Source organism: Doryrhamphus excisus, chromosome 17 (genome assembly GCF_030265055.1).
Source record: "Doryrhamphus excisus isolate RoL2022-K1 chromosome 17, RoL_Dexc_1.0, whole genome shotgun sequence".
Lineage (NCBI taxonomy): Eukaryota > Metazoa > Chordata > Actinopteri > Syngnathiformes > Syngnathidae > Doryrhamphus > Doryrhamphus excisus.
In genome coordinates, this window is record NC_080482.1 from 15,478,802 (window position 1) to 15,491,304 (window position 12,503).

At 41.3% G+C, this 12,503-nt stretch overlaps 1 protein-coding gene across 2 annotated transcripts in view; it reads right to left on the reverse strand.

The window, feature by feature from the left end:
• pear1 (platelet endothelial aggregation receptor 1) overlaps window positions 1–12,503 on the reverse strand; it is a 69,802-nt gene that overhangs the window by 2,822 nt on the left and 54,477 nt on the right. For both annotated transcript variants that reach the window (XM_058053625.1, XM_058053626.1), the window contains 17 exons: window positions 10,430–10,676; window positions 9,196–9,298; window positions 8,945–9,081; window positions 8,539–8,751; window positions 8,290–8,464; window positions 7,277–7,397; window positions 7,017–7,180; window positions 6,576–6,678; window positions 6,285–6,437; window positions 6,089–6,220; window positions 4,892–5,023; window positions 4,701–4,817; window positions 4,412–4,627; window positions 2,951–3,060; window positions 2,721–2,847; window positions 589–645; window positions 6–203 (listed from right to left, as the gene is read on the reverse strand). In XM_058053625.1, coding sequence (XP_057909608.1) covers window positions 6–203; window positions 589–645; window positions 2,721–2,847; window positions 2,951–3,060; window positions 4,412–4,627; window positions 4,701–4,817; window positions 4,892–5,023; window positions 6,089–6,220; window positions 6,285–6,437; window positions 6,576–6,678; window positions 7,017–7,180; window positions 7,277–7,397; window positions 8,290–8,464; window positions 8,539–8,751; window positions 8,945–9,081; window positions 9,196–9,298; window positions 10,430–10,676 — 2,505 coding nt within the window. The remainder of the gene's footprint in view (window positions 1–5; window positions 204–588; window positions 646–2,720; window positions 2,848–2,950; window positions 3,061–4,411; window positions 4,628–4,700; window positions 4,818–4,891; window positions 5,024–6,088; window positions 6,221–6,284; window positions 6,438–6,575; window positions 6,679–7,016; window positions 7,181–7,276; window positions 7,398–8,289; window positions 8,465–8,538; window positions 8,752–8,944; window positions 9,082–9,195; window positions 9,299–10,429; window positions 10,677–12,503) is intronic.

Below are 12,503 nucleotides of genomic sequence, written 5' to 3' on the forward strand. Positions count from 1 at the left end.
CTCACCTCTGCGTAAAGACGAGGCGTTGAAAAGCGGCGGCGGGCTGATTTCGGTGTACGCTCGCTCTCTCGGCACGGCGGCCTTCATCTCCATGTAGCTGCTCTCCGGGGGACAGAAAGGTGGTCCGGGTAGGTCCTTGATGGTGGCGTAAGGATTCTCGCTGTTCAGAGAGCTACTGCTCGCCATCGCCGCATCCTTCAGTTCTGTTGGACGAGGACAACAAAACTAAAACCAAACTCTAATCAAGCCTACCCGAACCCCAAATATTGGGGTTCAAGTTGATGCTAAGGTTTTGGTTGGGAAGAGAATGGACCAAAAGCCCAAACCCTACTCAAAACTCTTATTAGAACCTTAATACTAACCAGAACCCAAAACCTAACCACCCCTTCATCGGGGGTCCCGGCAGGACCCTAAAGTGGCAGAAAACACTACTACTTCCTGAGGGCTCGCTTAAGGTTGGGGTCCGTCTTCCAAATCCTGACCTCTAATGCCTTCCCAGATCATTGATCATTGCAGTCTATGGAGGCTGATGGGGGTGGTGTTGGTGGGGGTGGTGTTGGTGGGGGTGGTGTTGGTGACCTACTGTACCTTTGTTGAAGTATTTGCCCATGCTGGCGCTGTAGCTCCGATCAATTCCAAACGCTCCTGAAAACAACAAGTCCACTTATTTCCAATTGAAACATGAAATATGGCAGCATGTTTTTATATTTCCACGTCCAACTGGAAGTCCAACAAGCTTCCTGGCTTGTCGGACTGTCTGGGCAAAGGAAACACAATAAACGATAAACATTTGATACCAAATAAAAGAACGCTTGGCAGCAGATGGAGAAGAATATTGATTGACATCCAGCAGTTTCAACGTTTCAGGAACGTTCACGGTTCCATGAGCTGCATTAGCATGTAGCATTTTGTCCTAATGACAAAAACTGACAACTTCCAAAAATTGTTGTAAGAATATTATTAAAATATGACGGCGACAACTTATTTTCCTGCATTATGTTCGGAGATTTTTTTTTTAAATGACTCAAAACTGCTGTAATTTGTTATTTTGTCTGATTAATAACACGCTTTTTTTTTTTTTAACTCACAGTGCGAATGACAAAAAATGCTAGCTGCTCTTAAAGGGGTACTGCACACATATTTCTTTCCCTTTTCTGTGCATTTTTACATGAGAAAACAAGTTAATACGAGCCAACTAACATTTTTTAAACTCACAGTGCGAATGACAAAAAATGGCAGCTTCCCAAAAACTGCTGTCATGATGTCAGCAATTTTTTTTGCCAATTTAAAAACAAAATAATTTAAAATATCCAGTCAAGGTCCTAATGACAAAAACTGACAACTTCCAAAAATTGTTTAAAAAATATTTTAAAAATATGACGGCGACAACTGATTTTCCTGCATTTTTTACAAAATGACTCAAAACTGCTGTAATTTGTTATTTTGTCTGATTAATAACAATTTTTTTTTAACTCACAGTGCGAATGACAAAAAATGGCAGCTTCCCAAAAACTGCTGTCATGATGTCAGCAATTTTTTTTGCCAATTTAAAAACAAAATAATTTAAAATATCCAGTCAAGGTCCTAATGACAAAAACTGACAACTTCCAAAAATTGTTTAAAAAATATTTTAAAAATATGACGGCGACAACTGATTTTCCTGCATTTTTTACAAAATGACTCAAAACTGCTGTAATTTGTTATTTTGTCTGATTAATAACAATTTTTTTTTAAACTCACAGTGCGAATGACAAAAAATGGCAGCTTCCCAAAAACGGCTGTCATGATGTCAGCAATTTTTTTGCCAATTTAAAAACAAAATAATTTAGAATATCCAGTCAAGGTCCTAATGACAAAAACTGACAACTTCCAAAAATTGTTTAAAAAATATTTTTAAAAATATGACGGCGACAACTGATTTTCCTGCATTTTTTACAAAATGACTCAAAACTGCTGTAATTTGTTATTTTGTCTGATTAATAACAATTTTTTTTTAAACTCACAGTGCGAATGACAAAAAATGGCAGCTTCCCAAAAACGGCTGTCATGATGTCAGCAATTTTTTTGCCAATTTAAAAACAAAATAATTTAAAATATCCAGTCAAGGTCCTAATGACAAAAACTGACAACTTCCAAAAATTGTTGTAAAAATATTATAAAAATATGACGGCGACAACTGATTTTCCTGCATTATGTTAGGAGATTTTTTTTTTAATGACTCAAAACTGCTGTAATTTGTTATTTTGTCTGATTAATAACACAATTTTTTTTTAACACACAGTGCGAATGACAAAAACTGCTAGCTGCTCTTAAAGGGGTACTGCACTTATTGTGCTCGTCATTTACAATCCTTATGTGAAACATGAACACATAGTATTTCTTTCCCTTTTCTGTGCATTTTTACGTGAGAAAAGGAGTTAATACGAGCCAACTAACAATGCACGTCATTGGGACACACCAGTCCCAACACCTTATTTCAACTTAGCTCCCTAAAAACTGCAGTAAAAATATCCAAATGATGGCAGCAACACTTGACTTTCATTCATTGTTTTCCCACTTCCTGTGTCTCAATACTTTTGTCCAAATATGGTGTTGGTCAGTACCATGATACCATGGAAGAAATGAGTTAATTAGTGATATCGCTACCTGTCTGGGCTCGTTAGCGCCCATGAAAAAAGGAAAGCCCTGGAGGCTGATCCAGGGTCTGCTGAGGGTCTCACCTGGCTCTTTGCGACCTTCGTGGTGTTTCCAGTCCGCAGGCAGCGTGGCGTTGCTCTCCACCCCGAAGAGGCCGTGCCGGTCTCGCTCCATGTTCTTCATGCTGCAGAACAGCTGGTTGTTGGTGTTCTACATACACAAAGAACATGAAGAAAGGTGACCTGGTTGAAGGTGTGTATGTGTGTGTGTGAGCGAGCGAGAGAGAGCGAGAGAGAGAGAACATGGGGGTCACCTTGATGGTGCGCTCGTGGTTGTTTGGGAGGTGAGGCAGCGGGGGCCGGTTGTCCCTCAGCGTGTGGTAGCTGGGGTTGGAGTAGTAGTGGTGGTAGCTGTGTGGAACATCTGCAATACACACATGAATATCATATACACGTTATACTATGTCGTTATTATCCATATCCATCGTACTTCGCTTTTTTATAAAAAGTCAATAAAGATAAATTCCCATTTGAAATATTATTGAATTAAATGGTATTCATTTCTCTGCTAAATGTTTGGAAAATGTATAAATATAATAATAATAATAATAATAATAATAATATAACGTTCCAGCATAGAAAATAGATGGATGTATAAATATATTTATTTAAAACATCCACACAATATATTATTAAAAATGGTATATCTATTATTTTAAGTCATTCATTTCTCTGATAAATGTTTGGAAAATGTATAAATATAATAATAATAATAATAATAATAATAATAATAATAATAATATAACGTTCCAGCATACCTGCGATTCCTAGTGAGGATAAGTGGCATAGAAAATAGATGGATGTATAAATATATTTACTTAAAACATCCACACAATATATTATTAAAATGATATATCTATTATTTTAAGTCATTCATTTCTCTGATAAATGTTTGGAAAATTGATAAATATAATATAATAATAATAATAATATAACGTTCCAGCATACCTGCGATTCCTAGTGAGGATAAGTGGCATAGAAAATAGATGGATGTATAAATATATTTACTTAGAACATCCACACAATATATTATTAAAAATGATATATCTATTATTTTAAGTCATTCATTTCTCTGATAAATGTTTGGAAAGTGTATGTATAAATATTATAATAATATAAGATTCCAGCATACCTGCGACCCTAGTGAGGATAAGTGGCATGGATGTATAAATATATTTACTTAAATCAAAACATCCACACAATGTATTATTAAAAATGGTATATCTATTATTTATTATTATTAGTCATTCATTTCTCTGCTAAATATTTTTTATAATATGTTTACTTCAATCCAATATACTGTATACAGTGACTGCATATGAAATATAAATATTGTCAGGGTGTACTATTGGGATAGGCTCCAGCATACCCCTGCAACCCTTAATAAGGAATAAGCGACATGAATGAATGAAGTATAAATATAAAATGTATTATTTTGTTAATAATAAGAATTAATTTCTGTGATGAATGTTTCACATTAAATTGTTATAAATACTTACTTATATACAATTATAAACATTCATTCATTTTCTACCGCTTTTCCTCACAAGGGTGACAGGGGGTGCTGGAGCCTATCCCAGCTGTCTTTGGGCAAGAGGCGGGGTGGCCAGCCAATCCCAGTATGAACATACGTAGAACTGAAATATTAGAAAGGACTGAAAATGTAGACTTTTTCAATGTAGTCTTGGCATCAAACATCATTTTCACGACTCTACCTGGAACGGCGTATTCCGAGTTGACCGTGCGGCTGGTGGAGAAGGAGACGGTGGGCGTGTTGTTCTGCTTGGCCTTCTGCTGCCGCCGGTAGAGCAGCAGCAGCACCAGCAGCAGGACCACCAGGATGACCAGCGCCACCACGCCACTGATGGCTGCCCACGACTCCCTCTCTCCGGGGGGAAGAGGAACCATGACGCTGCCTGGCTCAGACGGGTCTGTGTGAGGAGTTAAAAGACGTCAATCAGCCAGCAGGGGGAGGCGAGTGTTTCTGATTGTGCGCTCCTTTACCTTGTTGACAGTCTCCCGTGTCACACACGCAGTCGCCCGTGACCCTGTCGCACAGGAAACTGGCGGGACAGGCGCAAGATTGAGAGCAGAATGTGCCAAAACGTCCTGGACTGCATGCTGGAGACCACAAAGTCAGTGAAGAGCATTTTTGTCACGTTCACGTTTTTGTCAAGTTCCACGCCGCCACTCACGTATGGAGCAGTCGGTGGCCGTCCAGCCGGGCAGACACTGGCATTGACCATCTCTGTGGTCGCACGTGGCGTTGTTGGCACAGCGGACGCACACCTCAGAACACTGCTTGCCGTAGTAGCCGGACGGACATACTGGACACACAGAGCATAACGTAAACTCCTACTACTACTAGTCAGGGGCAATCAAGAGTAGCAATCAGGAGTATTAAACCCCAGAATTACCCCCCTGCAATTGGATTGACTTGAAATTTCTCACACATTAATGCACTGTACCAAACACCCATTGGAACCCTACGCACCCTTAGGGTGCCGCCAACAGTGACAGTGACCCCTCACTGCCTATCAGTCATTGAGTATTTGGCTCGTGCAGGGGTGTACAAAGTGCGGCCTGAGGGCCATTTGTGGCACGCTGCAATTTTTTTTTTTTACTAGCCCGTGTATTTTATGTAGCAGGAATGGAAATATCAGTAATAAACTTAAATAATAAATCCGATATAAAAAGAGAAAAGTAAGCATCCGTATTCTACGCTGCTTATTATTTCAATGATTTGTACAAATTACTGTTTACGCTGTACATTGTGGTTCATATTTCATGTCATCTATTTTCCACATTATTATTATTATTATTATGCGGGAGTCATAATATCTATCTATCTATCTATCTTATGCTTCCTTGGATGCTGGAGCCTATCCCAACTGACTTTGGGTGATAGGCAGGGTACAACCTGGACTGGTCGCCAGCCAATCACAGGGCACATGTAGACCAATCGGAATGTGGGAGAAAACCGGAGTACCTCGAGAAACCTGCACACGCCACACAGAGCGACCTCCATCCCAGATTTTCTCCGGGTACTCCGGTTTCCTCCCACATTCCAAAAACATGCTAGGTTAATTAAATGTGTTAATTAAATGTGAGTGTGAATGGTTGTTTGACTATATGTGCCCTGTGATTGGCTGGCCACCAGTCCAGGGTGTACCCCGCCTCTCGCTCAAAGACAGCTGGGATAGGCTCCAGCATGCCCGCAACCCTTGTGAGGAAAAACGGTAGAAAATGAATGATGGGAATAATTACGGGAAGAAAATTTCCAAGAAGAAAGTTGAAAGAGTTAAAAAAAAAAGAAAAACTTTTAAGAGTCTGAATATTTCCAGATGGGTGATGTCTCCCTCAAATGTATCATCACCAAACCTGAAGCCCACCTTCATGGCAGTCACGTCCCGTGTATCCAGGAAGGCAGTCGCACTCTCCGGTCACATGGTGGCAGCGGTACGACTGGCCGCAGGACGGGCAGGACAAACTGCACTGGTCCCCGTATGTGCCAGATCGGCATTCTGGGAGGCAGAGACGTGTCAAGAAGAGTTTGGACTGGTTGCCGCGGGTGTTAGCAAAACTCACTGTTCTGACAGGTAACCCCCCAGTAGCCTGGGCGACACACGCAGGACCCCGTTTCCCGTACGCACGTGTCGCTGTTGGGGCAGTGCTTGAAGCAGGTCTGGTTGCAGTGGCGCCCCCACAGGCCCTCTGAGCACGCTTCACTGCAGCGCGGGCCTACGGGGGGGCGGGGGCACGAATTAAATGAACTCCACAGATGAGCAATGAGCATTACTGTCTGCGGAAAGGCTAACTTTTTGATGCCGCTGTTATATGCATAACGTTTTAAAGTATCAGGGCGTAATCATCACTCACCCCACCAGCCTGGCAGGCAGTGGCACTCCCCTGTGGTCGCTAGGCAACCATCAGCGTGGACGCAGTCGCACCTCTTCAGGCAGCCCGGCCCAAACGAGCCCATCTGCACATGCCGAAAAAGCTCTCAATTATACAAATGCGACTCCAAATACGACATGCTGTGGTTGCCACGGTAACAACTACAGATCAGGCGTCTGTGAAGCCTGCACATATGAAACTAAAGTAGTCCTGTTTTATTGAACACTGTATTAAAATATATATTTATTTAATTTCATTTATATATTCTATTTTGCATATATTTTATTTCAATCAATTTAAAAAAGAATTAAACCAATCCAACTTACCACTTCACCATTAAAATCAATTTGTATAGCATACAACTTATCATGTTTTATGTTTATTATATGATATACTATTTTATTTGATACGTTGAAGGCTCACCGGGCACGACTGGTCGCAGTGCGCCCCCTGCCAGCCGGCTGTGCAAGTGCAGGATCCATCCGCGGCGCTGCATTTCGCCCTGTTGGCGCACTGACAGGTGGCGTTGCATCCTCGGCCCCATGTTCCCTCCGAGCAGGGCACGGAGCAGTCTGGTCCTCGCCAGCCTGAAGACATGTGCATTTTCAGTGAAGCCTGACGTGCATCCAAATATTTAATCTATTACAGTAGTTAATTCATGTAGCCTGAAGAGCGGCGTTCACCTTCTTTACAGAAACAGGCCCCGTCAATCGGCGAGCAGTCCACGAAGTTCTTACAGGAACATTCCAGGGAACAGTTCTTGCCGTAGGTGCCGCTTTTACAAGGACTCTCGCAATGAACACCCTACAAAAATATGTTATATTTAAGCAAAGTTTTGAAAAAAGCGGCGGACTGTCGTATTTTGTTTTTTAAATACATTTCATTGCGAGCAGGCGACTTTCTGGGTTGTTGGAAGCTAACGTAAGGTTAGCACATTAACGGACAGTGCCATTTTCACTCAAGGGATGTACGACTGTACCATTCATACGTCCATTTTAATTCAGACACAATTTAATACATACATTATATTTTGTATTTGACCGCTTTTGTTCATTATTAATTATGCTGTTAAAGTACTTTATATTAGTTACATTTTGTTACAAAACCTCTTTTCGATAAATACTCTCACCCCCCAGTCATTAAAATGGCACCGTCCCTCCATTGTACTCAGTATAATCAAATACAGCAGTATAATAATCGGCACAATAATACATTTATAAAAATAATCTTCAAAATGTGATTCAATTGTCAATAAAGTAATTCAATTGTCAAATGTAAATATATGATTAAAAATAGTTTTAATGAAAAACATTTCAAACATTATTTCAAGGACTTTACATATTCCTAATAAGGACCTGCAATATTGGCTGGTGACCGGTCCTCGCCTGAAGACAGCCGGGATAGGCTCCAGCACCCCCGCGACAGAAAATTAATGAATAATTGAATTAAATAAAATGGCATCCGTTTTCTATGCCACTTATCCTCAAGAGGGTCATGGGTATGCTGGAGCCTATCCCAGCTGTCTTCGGGCAAGAGGTGGTGTACAGGCTGGACTAATATTGATAATATGTCCATATAGGAAATAATTAAAGTTTATTGTTACATGTCTTCAATAAATAAATACTGTATTTTTAAATACATAGTGTAATAAAATCCAACTTTAAAGTAAACGAAGTAGTATAGTAGCGTAGCTTACCGTATAGCCAGGTGTACACTGGCACTGCCCGCTTGCGCCGTCACACACACCTCCATTGACACACAAGCAAGGCTCCAGGCAGCCGTTGCCATAGAAACCGCGGGCACAGGTTTCGTTGCAGTACAGCCCGGCCCAGCCTGCTTGGCACGTGCATTCGCCTTTCATTGGGTGGCAGCTGAACGACAACGGGCAAAGGGAGTGAGCGTCTACTCGGCCATTTTGCCCCCCCCCCGTGAAAGTGGCCTTTACCTGAGCGTGTGCTCATCCTGGCAGAGACAGGCACGCTCGCAGTGCATGCCGTATTTGCCGTGAGCGCACATCCTGTCCTTACAGCTGGGACCACTGAATCCCGGCTCGCACAGGCAGCCTCCGTCGATGTTGTAGCAGCGAGCGCCGTTGGCGCAGTCGCACGCGCCATCGCAGTCCTGACCATACGAGCCCACGGCGCACTCCTCGTTACACCTCAGATTGCAATCATTTCCACATTTAATACAGTATTTAAGTGTTTATACGCGATGTTGGAATGATGGAGAAATAATGCAGTGCATAATGCATTTTGTTGACATTGACATCCGACTGTGTTCCTGCCACTTCTCCCTGTCCTTTCCAGGCAATGTGGGGCAGCGGTGCCTAAAATCCAGTACAGTATACACACCTGTTACCAGTGAAACCTTTGGCACATTTGCACTGGCCGGTCTCAGGGTCACATTTGCCTCGATTGTGGCACACGCACTCCTCGGCACAATTGGGTCCGTATCTTCCCTCGGGACATCGCTCCGTGCAAACGGAACCCTTCGCAGAGGGAAGGACACACGTTTAATCAAAGTATACATACTGTGCAATTTGTAGCAAAATGGAATGCAGCACAATATATAAAATATACAAAATATACAATATTTTGCATACCGTCCATCCAGGAGGACAAGCACAAATGCCTTTCCCCCTGCAGATGCCTCCATTTTGACAGGGACACCGCGCCGGGCACTTCCTGGAGCACGTCTTCTCACAACTGCGTAACACAAAAATATAAATATAGAAGTATTTCTTCCAAATTATATGATAATAATCCACACTCGGCCATCTCTGTGTGGAGTTTGCATGTTCTCCCCGTGCATGCGTGGGTTTTCTCCGGGTACTCCGGTTTCCTCCCACATTCCAAAAACATGCTAGGTTAATTAGCCACTCCAAATTGTCCATAGGTATGAATGTGAGTGTGAATGGTTGTTTGTCTATATGTGCCCTGGGATTGGCTGGCCACCAGTCCAGGGTGTACCCCGCCTCTCGCCCCAAGACACCTGGGATAGGCTCCAGCACCCCCATGACCCTTGTGAGGAAAAGCGGTAGAAAATAAATGAATGAGTTATCCTCCTAGTTTGTGTGGAAGTGGTAACTTTTTGGCTTCTTATTTTGTCTTTCCCCACCCTCGGCCTTCTCTGTGTGTAGTTTGCATGTTCTCCCCGTGCATGCGTGGGTTTTCTCCGGGTACTCCGGTTTCCTCCCACATTCCAAAAACATGCTAGGTTAATTAGCCACTCCAAATTGTCCATAGGTATGAATGTGAGTGTGAATGGTTGTTTGTCTATATGTGCCCTGAATATAGAACATGAATGAATGAATGATAATAATAATTATTACCATCATTACTTTGAATATTTTTTTGTTTTATTATATCAAATATTTAATTTATATATTTATATTTTTCATATTTTTAATTAATTGTTTTATTTTTATATTTATATATATAAGTTATTTTAATACTGATACCAATTTTTATAATTTATAATATAACTAATAATACCAATACAGTACTAATAATAACAGTTATTATTATAAATGAATTATTAAAAACTAAAAATAAAATTATTATAATTTTAGCTTTTTTTTTTGCTAGATTTTATTAAAAAAAAGCTCTGCTTCTTCCTACCAGATTTTTGTTGTTGAATTGTGTAAATGTAAATGTGATGTACTTTAGTGTAAATAAAGCATTATCGGTATGAGTACATTCAGCAGACACTTCATTAGGTATATTGCACCAGCTAACCCAGGGGCAGCTGTTTGATTGCCCCACGACCCCTTCTCCTTCTCCACTGTGTTTAAAACTTTAAGATATGATATGTAAAGGTCTTCCAGGTCCACTTACAAGGTGCCGGTGAAGCCGTCGCGACACAAGCACTCCCCGCTCGCTTTATCGCATGAGCCTCCCGTCCCGCACTTGCACTTCTGCAGACAGCCCTTCCCGAAGGTGCCGGCGGGACACGCCTCCTCGCAGAAGCGTCCGATGAAACCCGGCGAGCAAAGACACGCCCCCTTGACCGCATCGCAGAGGGCTCCGTTCTGGCATTTGCAAGGCTGACTGCAGCGTGGACCCCACTGTCTGTCACCGCAGGCTGACGAGAGAAGGAAAGTCTTGGAATTACAAGCTCATGGAACTCAGAATCACATTTATTCCCCAAAGGTGTCCCACAGGGACGAGACGCAGGGCCCCTGCATGTTAAATATGTACAAGAGTAATGTTTGGGGTTGGACATCAACTTCCACATCAGCTTCCACTTTTGCGGCTCCACTTTCAAAATCTACGGCCTATTGTTAGTTCAAGCATATTTAACGTATTTTGGGGTATCTGCAAGCCTAAAAATGACTAATATGAACTACGTGTGTCCTTATAATGTATATATATATATATGTATTATTACTACAGTAAACCTCGGATATATCGGATTAAATTGTTCCCACTGGTTTTGTCCGATATAAGCGAAATCCGTTATATGCGTATACCAGAAAATGTCCGTTTTACGCATATATCAGATTTATATCCGGTATATGCGTAAATGGGATTTTATCCGTTATAAAAAGGCACTTCCTTGACTATGTTTCCAATGTACCTGGACGCGCAGGCAACGCTGCAAACGCTGCAAATGACGTCGTATAGCGGCCTGTCACGATTCGGCGAATCGGAGCGCCACGATGCGGCCATCCGATATATGCGAGGGAAATTTCATGGAAATGCATTGGAACGGGACTGGAGATTTTGTCCGAAATAGGCGAAATCCGTTATAAAAAATCCGATATATGCAATGAATTTTTATTGGAAATGCATTACAGAAAAATCGCTTCTTTTTTATCTGTCCGTTGTGAGCGAATTTCCGATATATCCGAGGTTTACTGTATATAGGCGTTGAGTAAGGGTATCAAATAAACAAATTGTATGCCTGGTGCGTTGATATGCAGTATTCTACACTGGTCACTAGGTGTCAGTAATTATGACACCATAGTTTCATATTTTCCATACTATAAGGCGCACTTAAAAGCCTTTAATTTCATAAAAAATCGATGAGGGACACAGGGACGTATTACATACGCTGGCAGCACTAAACATGACGTAATATGTACAGTATGTACGCTTAATGTCCGCCATGCCTCATTGTGCCTATCTCTCCGCTACTGTTAAAAACCTAGCATGCATGTTTTTGGAATGTGGGAGAAACTCCACACAGAGATGCCCGAGCGGGGAATCGACACCGGGTCTCCTAGCTAACCACTCAGCCACCCTGGAAATATTAAATATTAATATATTGAACAATTTTTTGGATTCTCTTTTCGCTGCAGTTACCCGTCATGAGGACATGTTGACGTTTGCTCCTGCATTGGACACTCGGACTTTCTTGGGCGCTTCAACCGTAAGTTTTGGCATGCACCTTATAATATGTAAGTATGTATGTAAGTATGTGTTAAGTACAGAAATAGACCCCATATTTGAGACAGTGCCTTATAATTAGATGCAACTTATGGTGCGGAAAATACTTTGTCTATTTTTTGTCTTTTTTTCTGTTATTATATCGCCTATGTTGGGCAATAGGAGAGTAAAGATTGACTATAGGGGTGTTATTTGACGTATCAAGGGCTCTAATGTTTAAAAAAAACTTATTTAGATCGGAAACAGGTTTTCCATGCCCCTGTGCCCCTCATCAATTTTTTTTTAAATAAAATTAAAGGCTTTTAAGTGCACCTTATAGTATGGAAAGTATGTTAATATACACTCCTGCATGTTATCATTAGTATGTTGTTGCTGTACTAAATCATTCATGAAACTATGGTGTCATAATTACTAGTACACCTAGTGACCAGTGTAGAATACTGCATATCAACGCATCAGGCATACAGTTATTCATTTGATACCCTTACTCCACGCCTATATAGTAATAATACATACATAT